Raw genomic sequence first — 25,769 nt, 5'->3', positions numbered from 1 at the left:
TTTCTTTAAAGCCATCGGAAGCCGATCCATTGGTGATTGTGTTTGTACATCGGCCTCTATGCGCAATGCTAAAAGTGCACCTGTTCTGCTCCATACTTCTTCCAATCCTTACCTGCTTGACCTAGTCCTCACCCCCTTATTTGATGATCTTCCAGGTAGTTCACCTCTGCTTACTTCCTGTGCCTATTTACCATTTGTCTTGTTGCTTGCTTGGCTATTCTAACTGCAGAATAATTATCGGGCTTTGTAAAATAGAAGATAATGGAAAAAGCTTAGATTGTTACTAAGTTAATTAGTTCTAGAAATTGGGTGACAAATTGTCGGATAAATATTGACACAAACGTGACTTCCATAATTAGCCAGACTTATTTTCTGTATTAATGTTCTTAATTATTTGCTTGAATGGTTGCATAATGCAAATATTGTCAAACTTATAACATTCTGCAAATATTAGAAATCTGAAACAAAAACAGAAGGTTAAAAGTAAATAGATTAAGCAGCATCTATAGAAAAAATACTTCCTGTAGGGCCCTTCAGAACAGAAAAAGTAAGCAAACATGTTATAAACCTAGGAAAAATGGACAGTTAGATGTATGATGTGTTTATAATCCCCTTTTTCTCCAATTCTATTAAAATATAAATATTAATGTAATACCAAAAAAAGTTGGGTTAGGAAATTGCAAGTTTATGGAGATTGCAAAGGAAGTGTAAATTAAACTATTTCACACAAATGAGTTAATTTTTGTGTCTGTGTTTCCATCTTTGTCAGAAACCTTCAGAAATTTCCTGTAAATATTGAAGATTCCCTCTTTCAACCAAATGAATCAAGAATTGTATTTTAATTCAAGCCTTTTCCATTTAGCCAAACCATTCTAAAGCTGGCAAGTGATTGTAATAATTAGAAATCCAGAACATGTTTGGGAACTGTAATTCAAAGGATTTACATTAGGATATTTGGAATAGCATTTTATCTTGATGTACAAATAGTATAATAAATGGCAGTGGTCAGAATTTATATATGGACTTCAGTGGCATTCATCTTTCCATTCATTTAAGCTTGATATTTTGTCCTGAGCTGGTTTGTGCAAATGACAGGGATTGCTTATTTTTATGGTAATATTTTTGTTGGAACTTCCAATCTCTCCAAATCATAACCATTAATTGTGGTTTATTTTCAAGATCTTGATGATGCCCAAATTTTGGCCCGGCCTACTCGAATAAGGCATTATTCTCAGAGTGAAGAAAACACCTCTGAAGTATTTAGTACTGTACGTGAAGAGCAGCCAATGCCACGAAGCAGCAGCACATCTGATATAATGGAACCATTCATAGCAGAAAGAGCTAAAGGTGCAGTTCCTGTCATTGACAGCTCATCAGTTCCTTCAAGTTTGCAAAGTTCTGCTGAGGTGTTCTCATTATCTAGGTCCACTGAAAGTCACTTTACAGATGTACACAGTACAGAATATTCTCTGGAAGTTGGTGAAAGTATTTATGATCATCTTTGTCATCTTGTAGGGGATGTAGAAACAATAGCATCTTATGAGTACAGTCAACACACAATAGATGACAGTGAGGCAGACTTGCTGTCTTCCATACGGAAATATTTTAATGAGTCTATTCAAGAAGCCGAGCATACCCAACACAAATTGGGAGACGCCAAAAATAGCATTCCCTTAAACGAAAATATTGAGTTAATGGTAGATGAGACGGACCTGGACTCTGTGGGGCTGGTAAGAATGTATCGTGCAAGTAGCCAGGATATGATTTTGGGAGGGAAAACTAAAGCAGAGGTAAAAATGGAGGACCTGGAAAATGATGGAGGCTCTGTTCCATGTCTAGAAGATGATTATTTGAGTATTACTACATTTTCTGCTGAAGAAAAGCAGTTATCAGAGACTGATGTTGAAAAACATAATTGCAATCCACTTGAAAGCTTTGAACAGGGAATTTCATCAAAGATGGAGTCAGAAAATCCAGATTTCAAACAGAGGAGAAAAGCCTTTACTCGCCAGATGGCAACTGAGGTAGACCGAGCAAAAGTAGTAGTATCAACAGATCAGCAAAGTAAAAGGAAACTGCTAGCTGATGCCTTTTGTCAAACTTCTACGGTCACAGAACTTAACAATAAGATAACTGATGCACATAGCATGTGTTCAAATAAAATTCCACTCAACAGCACAATTACTGACCCACTTAAAGCTTTAAGTGCACAAAACTTTTCAGCTAACCAAGAAATCACTGATGCAACAACACCAGAGCCGCAGTACTTAAGTGTAGCAAATAAGAAAAAAAATAGCAGCATGCACGTTAGTTTTAGACCATCTACTGAGTCTGTACAGTTCCACAGCCCGTTGGACAATAAGGAGACTCATTGGAAATTAAGACTTCGAAGACTTAGTGGTTTCAGCAGTGGCTCTTCTGGACCAACTGACTCCATGAAACCTGGTGTCTATAGGCCTCTGGACACCAGGCTTTCCCATAATGAATGTAAGAACCGGAAATCAACATTAAATACTGTTGCAAGTGTTCCAATGCTGAAGGGAAGTACAGGAGGTAGTCAGGGGACTGGTCATGGAACACTTAGGTCCTGTAGCTTACAGGAATCAGTGCAGCAACAGAGTTCCCTAGGTGGTGTTTACAGAACTGTTGTACACGCTTTTTCAAAGTCGAAAGCAAATGTTTCCCCACAGAGACAGAGAAAAGTACCAGCAGAGGCTCCACTGAGGGATCTTTACAGTCATGTTTTGGGATATTTTGGAAGGAAAGTTGCAGGTGAGCACTAACAGTGTGCAGCGCACAAAGGAGCACCTGTTTGGCTTGATGCAACTGAAAAGCTTTAAGCAATCAAATAGCTTGGGGATGATCACTGCTTTTCCTTTATTGGTTTTGCATGCGCTTTTGATTAGCTGGTATGTCCTGGCAAACATTTTATTTCCCCCTCAACAAAATTTGTACTAATGTATCCCTTTTTTGTGTGCAGGTTTTCAGTTGTTAATCTTTGACCGTAAAATTATTTGTGGTTAGTTACGGTGGCACGGTGAATTTGCATTAATGCACTTTACATTGTTTTAAATGTTTTCAGCACTAGGGGGCAGACCTTGCAAGTATAAAGTCTCAATAGAGTTCTACATTGAGAAGTGACTTGTGTTTGTAAAGATGTATCTCATCTTTGAATGTTAAGGAAACAAATTTGTAAGGTGAAACTACTTAAAGCAGTTTTAATGTTTAGTTTTAGACAAATAATTTGAGTTGAGAAACCAGGTTCATGGTATCTTGAAAATATGTTGACAGTTTAGACTAATAAAATTCTTCTTCCATCAAAGATTAAAAATTGTTAACCTCTACTAATCTTTTAATGTGAAATATGCTAATGCTAACTTGAGATTACTTCTAATTGCACACAGTAAAGATAGGACAATTCATATCTTGGGGAACTGCATGATTTGGCAAGTAACCCTTGCAATGCTAAATTCCTTTTATTGCTTTGGTGAGTAAATTTATCATGCTATTGTGTTAATTATGAAGTTGTATTATTGTGTTTTTAAATACCTTATTTGCTTTCAGTCAATAAGGAGGACCCTAATCAAAAGCCTCGACCTTTCAGCACTGATATTGGCAATAGTAATCCCAATATTAGTGATCTTATGGATGAGTTTATAGCAGAGCGATTACGAACTGGTACTTCAGTGGTAAGTTTATTTACTTACTTGTATTGCAGTTATCTTTATAATAACTGTTAGTCGCAGTTCTATCTATTCTGAGTTATTCTCACTGCTGTTTCCTGTAGCCAGGAACCAGGAAGGGGAGATTATCAGACTGACAGATTTTTCCGAGAGGTGACGTTAAGTGAGCCTCAATCATTTGCCATCATGTTAGGCAAACCTTTTCTGAAGATTGATGTCAATCTGAGAGGGAGAAATCAGTGAAAATGATGAATTTGTGTAAACTGCAGTGTTTTTATGCACAAGATATGTTTTAAAGTCTGCTGAATCTTTGTAAGCATCTGATCAAGAATACAAACAGGTGTTCAGTTGAAGTGCTAATGTAAGAGTAAAGCTGAATCTGTGTTAAGCAATCATATTGACATCCATGTATTTACTTTGGTACAACATCTTCCGAAACATTAGTGGGATGCAAAGTTTGACATTGTATTTTTTCAAATTTTTTTTTGAAGAATTAAAAAGTTGCCAAAGGGGTGGCATGACAAGAAATAGAGGACATTGATGAATAACAAAGGATTGCTGCTGGATCCCTGTCCACCTTAAACAGGAAAGTTAGGAAGAGAAAAGTATAGCAAGTTAGCTTAAACGGGAAAGTTAGCAAGAGAAAAGTATAGAAACTACAGTTAAATTGAAGTGACTCAAATTGACTCATTATTAATGATTTACTGTATCAAATAAATTGAGAATAAAAATCTCTGTACTGGAATTGTTCACTATTTTTGGGCCTATTTTCTGCTTTAATAGATCAGTAGATTACTGCTATTATTGACTGTGAAACAAGTAACAAAGACAACTAAGTCTCTCCATATATAAAGTCAAGCTACCATCCCACATGACAGGGGAGACGAAGGCCTAGTGGCATTATAGCCAGAATATTGATCCAGAAACTCAGTTAACACAACTGGTGAAATTTGAATTCAATAAAAAAAATCTGGAATTAAAAATCTGCTGATGACCATGAAACTATTGTCGATTGTCAGAAAATCCCATTGGGTTCATGAACATCCTTTAGGGAAGGAAATCGGCCATCCTTGCCTCGCCTGGCCTACATGTGACTCCAAAGCCATAGCAATATGGTTAACTCTAAACTGCTCTTGGATAACCAGGGATGGGCAATACATGCTGGCCAGCTAATGATGTCGAAGTCCCACAAATGAATAAAAAATACGCTTGGGGAAATCATGTAATCCTTCTCCCTTTTAGGAAATCTGTACAATCTATTAACCCTGTCCAGTACGTTTGAGTTATAAAGAGAGGCTGGATGGACTGGGGCTTTTTTTCCTGGAGCATTGGAGGCTTAGGGGTGATCTTATAGAGGTCTATATATTAGTGAGGGGCATAGATCAGTTAGATAGTCAACTTTTCCCAAAAGTAAGGGCGAGGGGGGTTCTAAAACTAGAGGGCATAGATTTAAGGTTAGAGGGGAGACATACAGAAGCGTCCAGAGAGGCAATTTCTTCAGAGGTGGTGAGCATCTGAAATAAGCTGCCAGAGGTAGGAGAAGAGGTGGGTACAATTTTGCCTTGTAAAAAACATTTAGGTAGTTACATGAGTAAGATGGGTATAGAGAGATATGGGCTAAACACAGGCAATTGGGACTGATTTTGTGGCCTTAAAAAAGAAGGGTAACATGGACAAGTTCGGCCAAAGGGTTTGTTACCGTGCTGTAAGCCTCTATGACTCTATTATGTACTTTTTTTGTTGTGCGCCATGATTTTTTGATAATCTGGACAGCAGCACAACTGTCTACCATATCAAAGAATGTTCATAAATATTTTTTATTTGTCCCCTGATTATGCATTTAAAAGTAATGCGAGGTATATAGAACCATTTCTAAAATAAAATATTGCAAATCCTATTCCAACGTTCTTCTCAAGAATTCAGTCTAGGTCAGCGATTGAATCTGGCCTGTTACCCACCGAACCAATGGATTTGTTTCATTTCAAAATATCCAAAATAAGAAAAATTTAATCGCAGTTCCATGTTTAAATTCCATCCAAAAATTTGGTTTCATGTACTACGTTTTCAAATTTTAAAGAGGATTCCTACAGCAATGCCACCTTGTGGTTTGAGTTGGATCAGGAAGCCATATAGTGAGTTGATATCCAATTGATCTAATGGTGGAAATTGTTGCAACAAAATCAGGGTAAAGTGTCAATAACAATTAATTGCATTTATATTGCCCCTTTAATGTTACAAAATATCTTGAGATGCTTTACTGGTTAATTACCAAATCGATAAATTATCTCATTAGTTTTATTCCACTCTTAACTGGAACATAATTAAACCCTTCAAGCTACATCAATTTGGTGTGTTTAAGGAAAAAAATGTAATTTTTTTTGTACTAGAACGTTTTGAGGAGAGGAAGCAGCCCTGGTAGTTTGGAAGTGCCGAAAGACCTTCCTGATTTGTTGAACAGACAGAATCAAACCCGACCAGTAGATGACCCAGGCATCCCATCAGAATGGACTTCTCCAGCCAGTGCAGGAAGCAGTGACCTCATTAGTTCTGACAGCCATTCAGATTCTTTCAATGCTTTTCAGTATGATGGACGAAAATTTGAGAGTAAGTATGCTCGCTCTGGTATTTCTGTTAAGCTTTGAGATGCATTTATTTATGGATATTCTGCACTACCTACTTTCTGTGAAAAAAATGTTGAGTTTCAAAGTAAACTGACTTTAATTTGAAATGATGTGAATGCCTTCTTGAAGTGGAGACAAAATTTAGCTCAAATTGATTGGTTTGAGCATCATCTCATACAGCTATTTACCATCAAGGTTTTTTGTGGCAAGTCACATAGTATGAGTTATTTAAAGTGCAAAACAAGGGGAATGTTTAAATATCTGGGACATTTACTAAACTCTTGAGCTGCCAGCTTATTCAAAGAGACCTTTTAGATATTCAAACATTCATAATAGTTCAAGAGTTGTACTTCCATACTTCACCATGCATCTTGCCTTGTTACTCAATGCCAAGCATGAGAGAAAATTAACTTGCTCATCTAGGCTTCCTGTGCATACCATAGGGCTTACACCAAGCTTAATTTAACCTTGTTAAATTATGTATTTAGGATGCATGCAATACTTACCTGCTGGGGGAGAATCACTACCTGGCAGAGGTAAAACCATAATTACTTGGTAGGGATGTGCATCTTGGCCTTTTGGCTAACTCAGACATCAGATCAAGCCCAAGATGGAGTGCTGTACCTTTTCTTGTCAGCTTGGATCTTCCATGTTTCTTTCGTGGGGACAATGAACTGAATCTTAGAATCCCTACAGTGCAGAAGGAAGCTATTTAGCCTACCGAGTCTGTACCAACTCTCCAACAGAGCATCCCACCTCCTGCTCTAACCCTGTAATCTCATCTATTTATTCTGCTCATCCCCATAACCTACACTTGTTGACACTAAGGGACAATTTAGAATGGCCAATCCACCTAACTTGTATTTCTTTGGACTGTGCATCCAGTCCAGAGCACTCAGAGGAAACCCAGAGGGAGAATGTGCAAACTCCACACAAGGCAGGACTCAAGACTGGAATTGAACCCAGGTGCAGGTGTTGTGAGGTAGCAGCATTAGCTATCGTGCCATGGATTCAATTTGAGTTGGTTTTTGGAGCAACCGCAGAGGTGGATTTGGTCTGTTTGCAGTCTGGCTGTGTAACTTTAAAAATGAAGTAATTTTTTAAAAAATGTAATCCTGATATGAATAAGTACTGCATGCAGATCTATACGTGGTGCAAGCACAATGGGCTGAATGTTCTCTCTGTGCTGTACTGTTCTACAATTTGTGTCCTACAAATCTCAGGTACCTGTACTATTTTACCAGTCACCTGTTTGTTTCTCTCCAGCAAAAAATTTATACTCTGTATTCCTTGGGTACCTCGTTTGAATTGGGACAAAATCTTTAATCTCTTCAGTTGTAAGTTATATTTGAAAACTGTTGTTCAGCTGGCAAATATATTGCATTTTCAAGGCAGTCATTTGCTTAAGTAAAAACAAAGTGCCAGAAAAACTCAAGAGATCTGGGGGTACCTGTGTAGAGAGAAATAGGGCAGAAATTTACTAGCCTGTTCATCACAGGAATCTAAATGGGTGAGGGATGGAGCATGTGAAGGTCCATTGACGTCAGGTGGGATTTTACGGTTTCGGGACAAGCAAGGTCATAAAATCCCGCCTATAGATTTAACATTCCAAGTGTATTATAACACCCTTCTTGGGAGGTTATTTGTTGAATCTGCAGTTATGGATAATGTATCTGACCATTTCTGGTTGTTGGTTCCCAGTACTCAGTAGTAGCAAGTAATACCTGAGAATTCCTGTGTGAATTGCATGAAACCTGAGCCAGCCCTTGTTGGTTGTACTGTCTGAGACTTGAAACTCTCAATTACTAAATATCGTATAAGATAAAATCAAGAAGAAAATGAACAATGCACAGTCAGTCTCAGTTGCAAGTAGGAAATTTTAGCAACAGCTGGAATGACATGAACATATCATCAGAAAAAAACACAAATGTCGGAAACACAGACAGGTCTGGCAGCATCTGTGTAGAGAGAAATAGAGTTTATGGCCCAAATTTTCCAGTTACTGGGTGGCCAGAGACCTAATGTACAATTGAGATGTGCATCAGGACATTGTGGAAGGCCTTATGTAATGAACTACATAGCAGTTGCCCAGGACGTTTCAATTTCTGATGGGCAATTTCCCTGCTGCCTGGGAGTCTCTTTGAATGTCTCCGACTCCAAGTTAGAGTTGGAAACTTCAGACAGTCCGGATGTACTCTTCTGGATAGTTAGCAGGAAAAGTTAAAAAAAAAATCATAGTCTGTCTCCTGGATAACTGCACAACTGACCCCCTCCAAATCACTCTCGCATTTGACTCCCTGACTATCCCCCAGTTAGGGCGCTTGGCTGGACAACTGGTTCATGATGCAGAGTGATGCCAACAGCGCAGGTTCAATTCTCATACTGGTTGAGGTTATCCATGAAGGTTTGACTTTCTCAGCCTTGCCTCTTGCCTGATGTGTAGTGATCCTCAAGTTAAATCACCAGCAGTCAGCTCTCCCCTCAAAAGGATGAGCATCCGATGGTCATTTGTGACTATGGCAAGTTTACCTATTTTTTTTTAAAAACTTCTGGTCCAATACAAGCTTGCAGATGGATCATTCGTTGTTCAAATTTTTTCCCACTATCACTGCTGCCATGGGGCATCATGGCGGCACAGTGGTTAGCACTGCTGCCTCACAGTGCCAGGGACCTGTGTTCGATTTCTGGCTGGAGTCACTGTCTGTGTGGAGTTTGCACATTCTCCCTTTGTCTGCGTGGGTCTCCCCCAGGTGCTTCGGATTCCTCCCACAGACCAAAGATGTGTGGGTTAGGTGGATTGGCCATGCTAAATTGTCCCTTAGTATCAGGGGGACTGGCTACAGTAACTGCATGGGGTTTTAGGGCTTGGGTGGGAGTGTGGACTTGATGGGCCAAATGACCTCTTGCTGCACTGTAAGATTCTATTAACCAAGCTTTTTCATTTATTTTATTTAAAACTTTAATTCCTAAAATTAAAAGTTATTTTCAAAAACATGTGAAATACAATCTAAGTATTTGAACAAGAAGCCTTGGTAATTGGTTTGTTTTTATCTTACCAAAGCTAGTGTTTCAATAATGGATTGGTAAATTGAAATTTAAGTGTTTTCTATGCAAGTATAGATTTAAAATAATTTCTCTGCTACTCCTAGAGCTCTTCTGTCAGGTTGTGAGTGATATTTGCAAAGCTACTAACCAGATTAATCCACTATTTTAAATTTGATCTAACATGTCTAGATTTGACGGCTGTATGCTATTATACCAGTCAGATTAGCGGTGGAAACTGATGTAATGGTCACTGTGCAAGGGTCTAACATCAACCGATTTCCCCCTCAAATTGGTATTATTTGTGTGCTTAGAAAGCTTAAATAGGGGAAAAGAAAGATACTTTGGTCTTCATTATTCAAATAATATTCTCTGGCTTTGTGGTAGCATAAGTTTTGGGATTTTTTTTGTTTTTGTTTAAAGTTCAGGTCAAAATGAATTGGTGCAATGCTGCAGTTCCTGGTGTTTTATAGGATGTGTGACCAGGACACCAAATGTGACACTTGTGGATTACTTTACATGGATGCTGAGATACACTATGACTATCACTTTACCCAAATGCAGTCTATCGGTATTTAGTTAAGTGTTCAGAAGTGAAATCTAATCATTCAGATCATTACAAATAATTTCCATGCCATAACTTGTGTAGCAGATGTTAAGCAAAAAATTGTATTATATCCTCCCTGCCCAAAACGGCTACAAATCAGCTTGTCTTAAACTTCACTCCATTTCCAATTATGGTGTTTTGCATCTGTTTCTGTCCTTAGTGAAATGCTGAACTGTGTATTTGTCAAGTGTGCAAATGATATTCTAAAATCTTTCTGCTAGAACAAAAGTATTCTTTATGTTGTTCCTTCATTTCCATTACCACCATCCTCTCCCATCCAATTCATTGCAAAAGGAAACAAATTGCTAAAACATGGCATTATTAAAAGAATACCTATTGGGCTGGCAGAATGGACACCTTTTATATTCAGAATACTCATTGACCTGCTTTGCTTATTTTTGTATGTAGTTTTGGTTCTATGAACCAACATTTTGCAGACTTTTTTTACTTTTATTTCCTTGTGCATCTCTGAATATTTTTGCTGCTCTTTTTTAATATATGATTTGCACAATTTTCTCTATCATGCTTTTCTTTTTTTCTTTTTGCTTAAAAGGGGGTTCGTAATGGTCATCATTTTTGGTTCTGTTGTAGGCTTTAGCTTTGGCAGTGAAACCATTTCTGCCGTATACACTGAAGCAAATCTAGGAGCATCACGGCAAACAGATGCGGAGCAAGAATTGACGAATTTAACTGCTGTGCACATTGATTCCGAAACTAGCAGCCTCAATCTGCAGACCGCTTCTGCTGACACAGTTACCATCACAGGTGTGTTGTGCTTGCTGAGGAAAGGTAAAAGTCAGCTGTTAACATTTAATACGGTCCTATTGCTTCTCTTGTCTTGAGGGCATCTGTTCATAACTTTGCCACTCCTCTGTGGTAAACACTGCAGTACTTTGCCTGGGTGAATAATTAAGACTTTTATTCCGTGTACGAGACGAGGGCATCATTGGCAAGGCCTGTATTTACTGCCCATGTCTAATGCCTTGGGGCAGGTGGTGGGTGAGCAAACTTGTTGCGCCACTGCAGCCTGTTCCATGTACACCCACCATGCTGTCAGGTAGTGCATTCCAAGATTTTTGCCAACTGATGTTGTCCAACCACTGTACCAATTCAAAACAACAGGATATTATCCATGTTGGTAATTGCATTGCTACAAAATAGAACACTGTACATTAAAGTATTCTGAGTCAACGGTGTGCCCAATCCAGTTCGTTTTCAATATCGCTTCACCATTGAGGGTGATACTAGTGCAGCACATTATTACGGTCTTGACTGATTCTTGGAACGCAGTTACTTGCTTTGACATCTGCAGTTGGCTGGAGTAAAGATTCTGAAATAGGAGGAAAAAAATCTATTCAGTTACAAAAACGTATAGTAGAATACTATTATAGCACACAAAGGTTCGAAACAGCTTTATTTTACCTTTATATTTAAAAAACCTGAACTGCATTTTGGAGACAGAATAAATATTCAGCCAATATTTGTCACTTTGGGATATGCATTGATGATGTAACCGAGTATAGTAGGAAGGATCTTGGACAAAAGTATTAAATCACTTGCATGCTTACTGTGAATTCAGTTTTGGGAAAGCTTGCTAAATCAACCTCTACTCTGCGTGAACACCCCTGGGGAGATTGCCTACAAGTGTATGTTGTAGGTAAAATAACACTGATGTGGATTTGCCGGCGTTGGACTGGGATAAACACAGTAAAAAGTTTTTAAACCTGGTGTTGTCAGACTTTTTACGGTAAAATAATACCTCAGACTGTTAGTGAGTCAAAATACAGTGGTTTTTATTTCAAAACTCTGGGGTTTATTCCAGAATTTTGGGAGAAGTAGGACTACCAGAGTTCTCATAGAACACAAACACAAGTGGGCATTTCTACTTCATGAATCTTAGTGTCAATCACGATTCCAAGTTTCCCATTCTGGCCAGAACTCTGGGTCTTCCTTCCTTGGTCATGATACAGCCCCAGATTTAATCACGACTCTCAGTCCAGCTGGCAGCTGCAGTCATGACACACGGTCACGATTCAAAACCTTTCTGCGGCAGTGCCGGCATCTCTGTCTTTGAAGTTACTTGTGTGATCACTGCTGCTCCAGCAGGACTCTTCCTGTTAAAAGCCGGTATCATGATTTGCCATCAGCAGCTGTCAAAAGCCAGTATTGTAAACTACCAGCTGTGTAACTATGACTACTAACACAAATAGGTAAGATTTGCAAAGTCTACAAAATAACAGCCACGTTAAACTATCTGTCTTTATAAAAATGAGAGTTAAAGCATGTAAGACATGAACAAATAACTTATATTACTGCCAGGAGCAGTATAAGCTAAAGAAGGTCAGTCATGATGAAGGGTTATGTTTGTGACATATTCTAGGTGCAAATCCATTAACCCTTTCCCTTCAGGTACACAATGCATTCACCTTTTCCCTACTTCATCTGCATTCCCTATGAATTCTTAGCTGTTCCTCACTTGACAGATGCTGTCAGACGGTCTGAGTGTTTCCAGAATTTTCTGCAATATTTTGCTTTTCCCTATTAACTCAGTTGCACAGTGATGTTATTTAATTGTGGAGAAACCTATGCCTCAGATTGTGATACCTCCTATATAAAAATAAAAATGTTGACTTAATATAATTGCTTTTCCTTTTTGTTCCTAATATATTTTGTGTCTTACTCTTTTGGAAGCTGGATGAGTTGTGTTTTGCAGAAAGATATGAAACACAGTACATTTGATGAATATTTCACTGGGGCCATGTATTTAGTAAAAATGCAAACGGCCTAACATGGTCCAAGATGGAATGGTATTCTATTTCCAATTAGTTGAAATTTATGCCTTTGACTCTTGCTTGTGATAAATGCACTGAATTTCTTGAGAATAAAGTAGAATGAATTGAAAGGTTGACACCAGAAGACTCTGCCAATAAATGTTTTTGCAATTGAACGAAACTGAGAATCAAAAATTTTAGTTTTGTCTATTATTATAGTATCCTCAGTTAGCATAGATTTTTTTTTAATATTCTCTAGGCTCTGAAAGTGCTTCTCCGACCCATTCAAACACATGTTCAAGATCTCAGACACCTTCTCCATCCACTTTAAACGCTGATCATGCCGAACAAAAAGATTTGCCACTGGATGAAAAACTGCACCATTCAGTCTTGCAGACTCCTGATGACTTGGGTATTACTTCCATGGTTAATTCATTTTAAAGTTAAACATATAGGTTGTTTCAAACGTTTAATCCTGATCCCACAGAGGAAACTGCTAATGTGAGACATATTAAGTAACATGTATTTCTCTATTATTTATGTGAAGATTCCCAGTAAAGAAGCTGTGGTGTGATCATTTTTATTTGAACAATTCATATTGCATTTAAAGCATTAGTTTCTATCAAATGATATTTTAAAGGTATTTAAATTTTAACTGTGTTATTTCAACATTTTGTGTATGTTTTGGGTTTGAATTTAAACTTCATAAATTTGTTTGCCTATTTTATGTCTTGAAATGTTGAGCAGAAAATAGTGAGTTTCCAAATGAAGATTGCAGTGTTATGGCAGGAGGGAGTCTTAAAGGATGGCATGAAGATGTTGCAACAGTTATGTGGAGACGAATGCTTGGTATTTTGGGAGATGTCAACTGCATTAAGGATCCTGAAATTCATGCTCAAGTCTTTGACTATTTATGCGAACTATGGCAGAATTTGGCCAAGGTAAGTGGTTAATTTAAGTTTGCTTGCAAAGTTTAGCAGTGCTACTTTGGAATCAACTTTCCCTATACATGATATTTTGACATTGCATCTATCCTGAATAAATACATAGCTGCTATACACTACCTATTTTCTATGTGGTTGGGCCTTGGTCACAACCCTGAGGAATTCCTGCAGTGTTATCCCAGGACTGAGATAATTAACTTTCAACAAACGCAACCATTTTCCTTCAAATTAGGTTACAATGGCAACCAGTGGAGAGTTTCCCCCCTCCCCACAATTCCCATTGATTTCAATTTTGCTGGTGCTCCTTTATGTCACACTCAGTCAAACGCTGTCTTGATGTCAAGGGCTGTCGCTCTCAGCTCATTTCTTGAGTTCATGTCTTTTGTTCATTTTGGACTGAAGTGGTAATTGAGTCAGAAGTTGGATGGCCCTGGTGGAACCCAAACTGAGCGTCAGTGAGCAAGTAATGCTAGTTCTGATGAAACTCCAAATATGTTTATCAAAGGACAAAACTGCAAGCCAAAATCTAGAACTTTGGAGCGAGTGTCAAAGAAGAATGATCAAAAACTAGCCAGTTTTGCACATGACTAGTTTCATACGTATGGCTGTAGTCTGCAGGGGCAAATAAATATGTCATAATTGTTGTTTGTGTTGGGAAAAAACTTGCTAATCCTGGCCTTGGAGAAGTGAACTTTAAATTGAATTAAAACTTAACCGAGTGCAAAAGAATATGGAGTTGACTCTGAGGAAGGCCTCCTCCCACCAGATCACACCCAATCTCAGCTTCCCAGGCATTTCCTGTGGACAAGAGAGGGGCCAGAAGAGATTGTACAATCTTGAAATAGAACCTCCATGAGATTGAGGCAGTGACAACATCCCTTCCAGTAACATGTTTGGATCTAGTTGTCAAGTAGTTAAGTTTGGAAGGCAAGAATAAATGGTTATTACAAATAGAGCTCAACAGAGGAGAGCCAAGTTTAAAATGTCGACGAAATTACTTCTATATTTTGAAGTAGAAATCACAAAGAGCTTTGACTGTACATGACCGATGAGGATAGTACGGCATAGATCAAGACAGGGAAAGAGGATGAGCAGCAGGAATGCACTTCCATATGACATCAGTTTATACTTGGATCATGACACCATATTAAAATCAAATGAATATTGGCTTCCCAATAATAGCACAAAAGGTTAGGTAGTGCTAGAGCACCATCACATTTTCTTCTCTGAAGTTTCACTCTGCGGGCTCTAGGAATCCTACCTGCTCAGTCAAATGTTGATATCAGCTTGTTTACCATAGCAAAATATGATTTTGGTAGAAGGTTCGGGAGACATTGAAAAAGAAACAAGAATGTTCATTTTTATAGATTGAATCCTTCCAGCCAAGAAAAGAGACAACTTATCCCAGTGCTGGAAATCTGCCTTAAATTTGGTGAACAGTTTTGTAAAGTTTGTTTTGTGGAGAATTGCAAGAATGTTAAGTTCACATCCAAGTAGCGAAAACCAGCAACTGATGTACAAAACAGCAAAACTTTTGGGGGGATTGTTTGGTCTTGCAGCAGCAGTTTAGGGAGTTAGGTAGAAAGTTAAAAAGCAGGACCTCTAGGATTGTAATCTCAGGATTATTCCCTGTGCCATGTGCTAGTGAGGCTAGGAATAGGAAGATAGTGCAACTCAACATGCAGCAAAACAGCTGGTGTAGGAGGGAGAGTTTCAGATATCTGGACGATTGGGGTCTCTTCCAGGGCAGACGGGACCCATACAAGAAGGATGGGTTGCATCTGAACTGGAAGGGCGTAAATATTCTGGCTGGGAGTTTTTGCAAGTGTTACACGGGAGGATTTAAACTAGTTTGACAAGGGGGTGGGACCCAAAGCAAAAGTGAATTAGCTGAAGGGGAACCAGAGAGTAGGGCCAGTAAGAGACTCAAACTGCAGGCAGGTTGGGGTTGCTAATCAAAGAGGATCTGGTGGACTGAAGCGCACCTTTTTCAATGTGAGAAATGTAACAGGTAAGGCAGATGAACTTAGAGCTTGGATTAGTACTAGGAACTACGATGTTGTTGCCATTTCAGAGACTTGGTTAAGGGAACACAGAATTAGCAGCTTAACATTCCAGGGTAAAGATGTTTCAGAGGAGTAGAGAGAGGTGTAAAAGGAGTGGGGGAGTTGCACTACCAGTTAAGAACATAGAACATAGAACATTACAGCGCAGAACAGGCCCTTCGGCCCACGATGTTGCGCCGACCAGTTAAAAAACAATGACCCACTAACCTAAACCAATCCCTTTTCGTCCATAAACCTATCCACGGATCTCTTAAACGCCCCCAAACTAGGCGCATTTACAACCGCAGCAGGCAGGGCATTCCAATCCCTCACCACCCTCTGGGTAAAGAACCTACCCCTGACATCCATCACCTCAGAGGGCTCGTACAGCGAGGCAATGTGGGTGGAGGTCAGGAATAGGAAAAGTGTAGTCACAATGTTGGGGGTTTATTATAAGCCATCCAACTGCCAGTGGGAGATAGAGGAACATAGATATGTAGGCAGATTTTGGCAAAGTGAGTAAGTCATAGAGCTGTTGTTGTGGGAGATTTTAACTTCCCCTATATTGGCTGGGACTCACTTAGTGCTAGGGACATAGATGGGCCAGCATTTGTAAGGAGTATCCAGGAGGGCTTCTTGAAACTATGTAGCTAGTCCAACTAGGGAAGGCGCCATACTGGACCTGGTATTGGGGAATGAGCCCAACCAGGCGGGCAATGTTTCAGTTGGAGAGCAGTTCGGGAATAGTGACCACAATTCAGTAAACTTTAAGGTACTGATGGATAAAGGTAAGTATAATCCTCAAGTTAAGGTGCTAAATTGGAGGAAGGCTAATTACAACAATATTCGGCAGGAACTGAAGAATGTAGATTGGGGACAGATGTTTGAGGGCAAATCAACATCTGGCATGTGGAGGGCTTTCAAGTGTAAGTTGCTAGGGATTCAGGACCAGCACATTCCTGAAAGAATGAAGGATAAGTATGGCAAATTTTGATGTAAGCCTCATCAAAGAGAAAAAGGAGGTAACTTGTCAAAGCTAGGAGGCTGGGAACATACAAGTGTGGAATACAAAGAAAGTAGAAAGAAACTTAAGCAAGGAGGGCTAAAAGGGGTCACGAGAAAGCATTGGCCAACAGGATTAAGGAAAATCCTAAAACATTTTTATACATATGTAAAGAACAAAAGGGTATCCAGGGAGAGGATTGGCCCACTCGAGCCAGAGGAAGTGGGCGAGGTATTAAATGAGTACTTGGCGTCAGTATTCACCAAAGAGAAGGACTTGATGGGTGGTGAGTCTGGGAAACGATGTATAGATAGTTTGAGTCATGTTGTGATCAAAAAGGAGGAGGTATTGGGATTCCTGAGAAACATCATGATAGACAAGTCCCCAGGACCTAATGGGATATATCCCAGAATACCAAAAGAGGTAAGGGAGGAAATTGAGAACATAACATAAGAAATAGGAGCAGGAGTAGGCCATCTAGCCCTTCGAGCCTGCCTGCCATTCAATAAGATCGTGGCTGATCTGAAATGGCTCAGTTCCACTTTTCCGCTTTCTTCCCACAACCCTCAATTCCCTTGTCTGTCAAAAACCTATCTACCCATGTCTTAAGTATATTTAGCGAGGTAGCCTCCACCACTTCAATGGGTAGAGAATTCCAGAGATTCACCACCCTTTGAGTGAAGAAGTTCCTCCTCAACTCCGTTCTAAACTGCGCCCCTCTTATCTTGAGGCTGTGCCCTCTAGTCCTGCTGTCCTTTCTGAGCGGGAAGAATCTCTCTACCTCTACCTTATCCATCCCTTTCATTATCTTATACGTCTCTATAAGATCCCCCCCTCATCCTTCTAAACTGCAACGAGTACAGATCCAGTCTATTTAGTCTCTCTTCATAGTCTAACCCCCTCATCTCCGGTATCAGCCTAGTGAACCTCCTCTGCACTCCCTTCAAGGCCAAAATATCCTTGCGCAAGTGCGACCAAAATATCCTTGCGCAAGTGCGACCAAAATATCCTTGCGCAAGTGCAACCAAAATATCCTTGTGCAAGTGCGACCAAAATATCCTTGCACAAGTGCAAGGATAAATTGCTGTGGCCTTGAGAGAAATCTTTGTATCCTCACTGGCTTCAGGGGAGGTTCCAAAAGATTGGAAAATAGCCAATGTTGTTCCTTTGTTTAAGAAGGGTAGCAAGAATAACCCAGGTAATTACAGGCCTGTGAGCTTTACATCAGTGGTAGGGAAATTATTGGAGAAGATTCATTGAGACTGGATTTATTCCCACTTGGAAAATGTGGATGTATTAATGAGAGGCAACATGGTTTTGTGAAGAGAGGTCGTGTCTCGCGAATTTGATCGAGTTTTTCGAGGAAGTGACAAAGATGATTGATGAGGAGGGTAGGGCAGTGGATGTTGTCTTCATGGACTTCAGTAAGGCCTTTGACAAGGTCCCTCATGGCAGACTGATGCAGAAGATGAAGTCACATGGGATCTGAAGTGAGCTGGCAAGGTGGATACAAAACTGGCTCAGTCAAAGAAGACAGAGGATAGCAGTGCGTTTCTGAATGGAGGGCTGTGACGAGTAGCGTTCCTCAGATCAGTGCTGGGACCTTTTGCTGTTTGTAATGTACATAAATGATTTGGAGGAAAATGTAACTGGTTTGATTAGTAAGTTTGCGGACGACAAAGATTGGTGGATTTGCGGATAGCGATGAGGACATCAGAGGATACAGCAGGATATAGATCAATTGGAGATTTGGGCGGAGAGATGGCAGATGGAGTTTAATCCAGACAAATGTGAGGTAATGCATTTTGGAAGGGCTAATACAGATAGGAAATCTACAGTAAATGGCAGAACCCTTAAGAGTATTGATAGGCAAAGGGATCTGGGTATACAGATGCACAGGCCACTGAAATTGGCAATGCAGGTGGAGAAGGTAGTCAAGAAGGCATATAGCATGCTTGCTTTCATCAGACAGGGCATTGAGTTTAAAAATTGACAAGTCATGTTGCAGCTTTATAGAACCTTAGTTAGGCCACACTTGGAATACAGTGTTCAATTCTGGTTGCCGCACTACCAGGAGGATGTGGAGGCTTTGGAGAGGGCACAGAAAAGACTTACCAGGATGTTGCCTGGTATGGAGGACATTAGCTATGAGGAGAGGTTTGAGAAACTTGATTTATTCTCATTGGAACAACGGAGGTTGAGGGGCGACCTGATAGAAATCTACAAGATTATAAGAGGAATGGACAGAGTGGATAGTCAGAAGCTTTTTCCCAGGGTGGAAGAGTCATTTACTAGGGAGCACAGGTTTAAGGTGCGAGGGGCAAGAAGATGTACGAGGCAGATTTTTTAGAGTGGTGGGTTCTGGGGGAGGTAGTGGAAGCAGATACGTTAGTGACTTCTAAGAAGCATCTTGACAAATACATAAATACGGTGGGAATAGAGGGATATGACCCCAGGAAGGGTAGGGGGTTTTAGCTCAGTCGGGAAGCATGGTCGGTGTAGGGTTGGAGGACCGAAGGCCCTGTTCCTGTGCTGTAATTTTCTTTGTTCTTTGTTCAATAGAGTTGATTGGAAAACACACTTTTGTTGATATTCAATTTATAGCCAGAGAATGAGCCACTATTGCTGAGAATATTCATTGTGCTGTTAATACAGGTAATAGGGTTCATAATATATAATAGAAGGTCATGACCATATAAGGACATGTGCGGCACACCAGCTCAGTGAATACCCTTTGGCAATGTTGAAGTGTGTAAGGATATGGGCCGGGGTTCTATCACCAGAGGGGGGAAAAAAAGGTATAAAGACAAAGGGCACGCTTTACGGGTTCCTCTGGATAGACGGAAATACTAGAGTGTACAGAGTTAGTGTGCATGCTTGCAGTAGAGGAGACATAGAGAAGACGAATGCATGAAATAAATTTTGAAACGAATGCAAATTTATCCAAAATTGTAAACAAATAATCCTCCTCCACTCTCTCAAAATCCCTCTTTGCCTCCAGAGAGACAATAATTTCAGGGTCGGTCGAGGCAGTTGCAGAAAGTATTATGTCAAGAAGGCGATGTACATTTGAACATAATTGGTGCCTCTTCACAAAGCCAGATTGATCATCAGATATTATGCCAGGAAGACAAGGCTCCAAATGGTACCCCAGTACCTCAGCAAACAGCTTTACATCAGTGTTTAAAAGAGAGGCCAATGTAACCCATTAAACATATCTAATAATAAGGAAACAAGTTGGGTAGAGAACTTTTTGTAGAGTTCAGTGGGAAAGCCATCTGTGGCTGGAGTCTTGCCACTTTGCATTGACTTAATGCAGTTTGTTATCACACCCAGATGCAAAGGACCTTCTATGTCTCTACTCAAGCCCATATCCACAGATGGGATATCCAAATTTTTCCAAATCCCACAATATACTATACCCCAAAGTTTTTCTATTTTGGCATTAGTGTGAGGGTGGCACAGTGGTTAGCAGTGCTGTCTCACAGCGCCAGGGACCTGGATTTGATTACTGACTTGGGTCTGTGCAGAGTCTGCATGTTCTCCCCATGTCTGTGTAGTTTTCCTCCAGGTGCTCTGGTTTCTTCCCACAGTCCAAAAGAAATGCTGATTAGGTGCACTAGCATGCCAAATTCTCTCTGTGTACCCGAACAGGCGCTGGAGTGTGGTGACTAGGGAATTTTCACAGTATCTTCATTGCAGTGTTAATGTAAGCATACTTGTGACACTGATGAATAAACTTTTAATTTAAAAAAAGCTGTTTTGCTCCAAGTGCGATTCTGTTGACAAACTTGGAAGTTTTTATCGAAACAAACTTTATACAACAATGCAGTTTGACTATAACAAATGAATTAGCTTAACTTTAACTAATGAAATAATTAAACATGACCACATACAATTTTTAACTGCTGACCTATCTCATAATTCCACCTTAAGCAATATTCTGCTTATAGATTTAAACTTCTTTCCAAAACCAGATAGCAAACAACACAAGCCTGTGTGTTTTTACTTGTTTATCAGTCCTACAGCATTTGAACATTTCTGGAGAAAGTGACAGAGACACCTCTTGCTGCTTTCAGGATCGTGCAGAAATTGCTGGCTTTTCCCTTTTAGCTTAACTCCTCTTGTTAGCATATGACTGTCACTTGTTAATCAATCTAATCAAACCTACTGTAAACCCCAGGGGGAAAACCAAACATAAACAAAAATGCATTAACTCAGATTAACACAAACACACTAGCTAAAATCAATAATTAGCCTGCATTCTCAGCATGTGAACTGGTTGCAGACAAATTGGCACCGTATAAACATCCCCCTTACAATAAACAAAAATCCATTTCTGAAAGGCGCAGTATATCACAGTAATGCACTTTGGATAATTGTTAGATATGTGGAAAGTGATTTGTGTATATACACGTGGTAATATTCAGTTAAATTTCATACTGTCACTCAATGTTGTCACAAGGATTCAGATGTGAGGTATTAGCTTAAACTAAACCTTGATTTAATTCAAGCTTATAAGTCCCTATGTTCTAAAATGACCTGAAGTAACAATAGTCAAAACAGAATGAATGCTTGACACTACCTTCATAGAATCATAGAGTCCCTACAGTGCACAAGGCCATTCAGCCTGCACTAACAACAAGCCCACTAGCCCTAACCGCATAACCCCATGTATTTATCCCCACTAACCCCTGTGACACTAAGGGGGCAATTTAGCATGGCCAATGCACCTAACCTGCACATCTTTGGAATGTGGGAGGAAACCCAGAGCACCCGGAAGAAGCCCACGCAGACACAGTGGGAACGTACAAACTTCACACAGTCACTTGTGGCTGGAATTGAACCCGGGTCCCTGGAGCTGTGTTGTGCCTTATTTTCATCTTCCCAGAACAAATTAGAAACTTCATTAGCAATTACTTTGCCAATTCCTGTCTGCAGAAGTGCTACATCTGACCTCAGTTTTTCTGAAAAGGAAAGGAAAAAAGACCTAAGTTCCACTTTTAGTTGCTATCCCTGTGGATGAATGGATGTCAGGCAAACTTATAGACAAAGTTCTAACAATGTTTGCTACTTTTGTTCTGCTTAATGGCAGAGTTTTAAGGACTTAAAGGTCCAATGAAATTGCTATAAGTTATTGCCAACATGTGGGTGATATATACTGCATCTAGAGTGCATTAGTGACAAGGAGGGATACTGATATCAATGACAGGCTGATCTGCCCTGGATGATGGTTTGCTTCCTGAGTAATCCTTGGCTGCGCCCATTCAAGCAAGAAGACAGCATCCTACTAACTTTCTGATTTTAGCCTTCTAGATGATAGCGAGGCATTCAGGGATCAGGAGGTGATTCACTTATCACCGTCTCCAACTCCTGCATCAGCGTGGTAATAGAATGGTTACAACACAGAGTCCATTTGTCACATTCTTATCAGCTCTCCATAAAAACTCAGTCCTACTCATCACCCTTACCTCTGCAAATGTGATTTTTTTTTTGCAAGTACTTATCTAATTCTCTTTTGAATCTATCTCTACCACTCTCAAGGTATGGTGATCAAGTTAAGCTTCTAGTAAGCAGCGACCCCAAGAATGATAGAGCATTGTTTATAGTTGAAGATCAGAGAGAGATGGTTGTGTTTTTCTTGTCAAGAAAGGGTCATTGCTTGGGGGGACAGTGCACAATTATTACTGCTATTTCCCAGGCCAAGTCCTACAATGTTGTGACATGAAGTTCTGATGGAGCAGAGTACTGTGTGATTAGCACCTTCATGATAAAGTAATAAATGAAAGTGCTGAAGGTGGCTGGATTGAAGGTGTAGCTCAGAAGAACTTCAGCAATTTTAGATTTCAATAATTTCCCTCTGTGTGTCTAGTACAAGTCTGAACAGTAGAGAGTGTTGTCTGTTCCCATTAATCTCCGTTTTATCTGGTTTCTTAATGTCAAAATTGGCAAAATGTCCCCTTGCTGTTTTGACTGTTGCCCACAGTTCTCGCATTTAATCCGCGATTATAATATCTAATATACTCTATGGTATAGTAACGTAGTATAAACATCCAGTAAGGGTGGCACAGTGGTTAGCACTGCTGCCTCACTGGGACCAGGGTTCAGTTCCAGTCTTGGGTGACTGTCTGTGTAGAGTTTGCACATTCTCCCCATGTCTGCATAGTCCCCTTCCTTTCCCAAGATGTGTAGATTAGATGGATTAGCCGTGGGATAGGACAGGGTGGTGAGCCTGGGTAAGATGCTCTGTCAGAGAGTTGGTGCAGACTTGATGGGCCAAATGGCCTCTTTCTGAACTGCAAGGATTCTATGATTCTAGATCAATAAGATGAGGTTCTCGCAGAACATGAATATCAGTGATCATGTTATTGGTGAGTAGGTGTTGTAAATATTGATAACTCCTCCGGAATGGTAGAGCCAGAGGTCATAACCTGTGCTTGCAGGAGGGCAAATTCAAAACTAATCTGCATCAATATTATCTCAGTTTGAGAGTGGTAAATCTATAGAACAGGCTTCCTGGAGAGATAATTAAATTAGATTGTATTGATTTAATTCAAAGCTAACTTGGAAATCTTTCTTTGCGAAAATAATGTTTTGGGATGCACCATGAGAGAGTAATTTAAGACATGATGCATGGTGAATGTAGCATGCTTGATAGGAACAGGTGACATGGATCTAATAGGTGGGATTCTCTGGCCTCCCCACAGTGTATTTCTCACAACAGGAGATGGCGTGTCATTGGCCAGCAGCAGAATCTTCTGGTTTTGTTGCTGTCAATAGGATTTCCCATTGACTCTATTCAATGCTGCAGGGAAACCCGCAGCGGGGTGCACCATCAGCAAGACCAGAAGATCCCGTCGACGTGAACAGTTGGAAAGCTCCGGCCATTGTTTCCAAAACTTTGCTCCAGTGGGTGTTTACTCACTTTATGTCTAGGCCTGTTTTAGGTGAATTGATGGAGCTTGATTGCCCTGATTGATTGGCAACACCATCAGTGTATCAGGACTGACAGGATGGTAAATGACTAGCTAGATGAACTATGGTCCTTCCTTATATACCAGTTCCTGTGTTCCAAATGGCCGTGTGTAGTATTTGCATAAAATTATTGTACTATACTATTTCAAGTTGTGCCAGTATTACATAAAACAATCTGTTAATTTTAAAATAATTAGTTTTGTTTGTAAACAGAAGTTAGCCATAGTTGTTGATGTGTGAAATGAATAAATATAATTTCTATCTAAAATATTAATCTTGAATTCATTGCTTTGTGAAATGTTCTCCTTTAGATGGGGTTGCCTTACATTTCAGTTTTTTTGTCAAAATGTAATTTCTTTTCTTTAAAGGTGAGAGATAATCTTGGAATTACAATAGACAATCATACCTCCCCACCTCCTCCAGTTTTGATACCACCTCTCAGAATTCTAACTCCTTGGCTTTTTAAGGTAAGTTAAGATGTTGCTTCTAAAAGATAAATTATCTATTTTCACTTTGCTGTTTCTGTCAGCGAATACATGTACTGAATGAGTTCTCAATGCATTCAGAAATTTTAGGTTGTGCTTTCAGTGATTATTGGCTTTGACTTAGTGATACCATGCTCACCTCTAATATATCACCTACGGCATAGTTCTCTTTTTTTAGTGCAGCAAGTATTCTGGTATCTTCCAGCATATTTTTTTCTGTAGTAGTCTGATCCAGATTTTTAAGCATGCCATGTGTACACGTCATTTTGCAGAATGCTTAAGGATTCAGTGCAGCATCATCTAAAATAAGTTTAGGTTCTTTATTCATAGTTAAGATTTTGTTTACTACATTGCCCAAATAAAATTGAAATGTGGTTTGATGTCTATTTTATCTTACTACCTTACAGCTTGACTTATAAATTCGTTAACAGTCAGGATTCTAAATAAATATGCAGTAGATGAATTCGCCCTCAACAACATGGGTAGCCGACAAAAAGCACTGATGGGGGTGAAAAATTCCAAGAACAATTGCTCCTGTATAATATTATCTTATATTATGGCTCCTGTATGGTTTAAACAGGGCTGAATAAGTGTAGCTGCAGCCATCTCGTTGACAACAGGTAAACAATGCAGAGTTTGATTGGAGAAACAGCAATTATGGGGGAGACAGAATCTGAGAAACTGTTCCCCCCGAGCCACAGATTCTATATCTCCAATGTTGGCTGCTACAGCTCCTCCAGGTTCTCTCTCTCTCCCAATCTTGCAAATCCTCCCAAAAAACAGTCTGTGATTGGAGGAGCAGCAAGGGCAGAAGGAAGGGAACCTTCGATTTGAGAGAGTCCAATCAGCAGCATAGAAGAAAGGGAATCAAGAAGACAGTAGATTCCGTGAAGGTAAAGTGGGTCCAGCAGTGTCAAGCAAGGAATGTGAGACAGAGATAGATGTATAATTGTTTTGGTAAGAGAGAGCTGGCCTAGGTAACAGACAACATTGCTCACTTCCACATTTGCATTTTATTTCATTTATTAATGTATATAATTTCCCAACTCAAAATACTTTTTATTTTTCCTTCTAAAACCCTTTTCCAAAGCCTGGCTTACAATGTTACAAACTACTGATGAAATAACAATAACCAAACAAAAAAAGAATAACACAAAATCCTTCCAATGACCTTCCTGTTTTATATTTGTCCAATAAATTATTTGGGAGTAGACAGAAAAATGCAGTTCTAACTGCTCTCAGGCTTTTCTTTAAATGTTTCTGCTACAGGTTTCTGTTTGTTTACACAGTTTTTTCAGCTGTGTTTGCTTTACTATCAGCCAAATCTTAGCTTTTTCCCATTTTTCAATGGGACAAGTGATTTTGATGTCTACTCACATTAATTTAATACTGAGAGAGGTGTCAAAGAGCTGGATTCTCATTTCAGTCATATGCACACATACTCCACTCGAAAGAGGCTTGAGCACACTCTCACCTCTTGCTTGCGCATGCCCAGTTGCACCTCGCTTTCGCATGCCTGCGCAGTGGTGCCCCTATTCCCAATCTGATCACACTCGTCACACTTGGCATTGTCACTCCTCAAGCTATGACTGG

The 25,769-nt window shown here is 39.7% G+C and overlaps 1 protein-coding gene across 6 annotated transcripts in view; it reads left to right on the top strand.

The window, feature by feature from the left end:
• ralgapa1 (Ral GTPase activating protein catalytic subunit alpha 1) overlaps positions 1–25,769 on the top strand; it is a 247,344-nt gene that overhangs the window by 90,326 nt on the left and 131,249 nt on the right. For 3 of the 6 annotated variants that reach the window (XM_080202818.1, XM_080202817.1, XM_080202819.1), the window contains exons 17-23: positions 1,180–2,772; positions 3,565–3,689; positions 6,071–6,287; positions 10,545–10,718; positions 12,984–13,136; positions 13,472–13,665; positions 24,060–24,158. In XM_080202818.1, coding sequence (XP_080058944.1) covers positions 1,180–2,772; positions 3,565–3,689; positions 6,071–6,287; positions 10,545–10,718; positions 12,984–13,136; positions 13,472–13,665; positions 24,060–24,158 — 2,555 coding nt within the window. Of the gene's footprint in view, positions 1–11; positions 156–1,179; positions 2,773–3,564; positions 3,690–6,070; positions 6,288–10,544; positions 10,719–12,983; positions 13,137–13,471; positions 13,666–24,059; positions 24,159–25,769 lie in introns of all 6 variants that reach the window. The other 3 variants (XM_080202821.1, XM_080202820.1, XM_080202822.1) reach the window with 2 other exon arrangements.

Source organism: Carcharhinus amblyrhynchos, chromosome 14 (genome assembly GCF_965287045.1).
Source record: "Carcharhinus amblyrhynchos chromosome 14, sCarAmb.v2.hapA, whole genome shotgun sequence".
NCBI lineage: Eukaryota > Metazoa > Chordata > Chondrichthyes > Carcharhiniformes > Carcharhinidae > Carcharhinus > Carcharhinus amblyrhynchos.
This window is presented reverse-complemented; position numbering and strand designations above follow the sequence as displayed.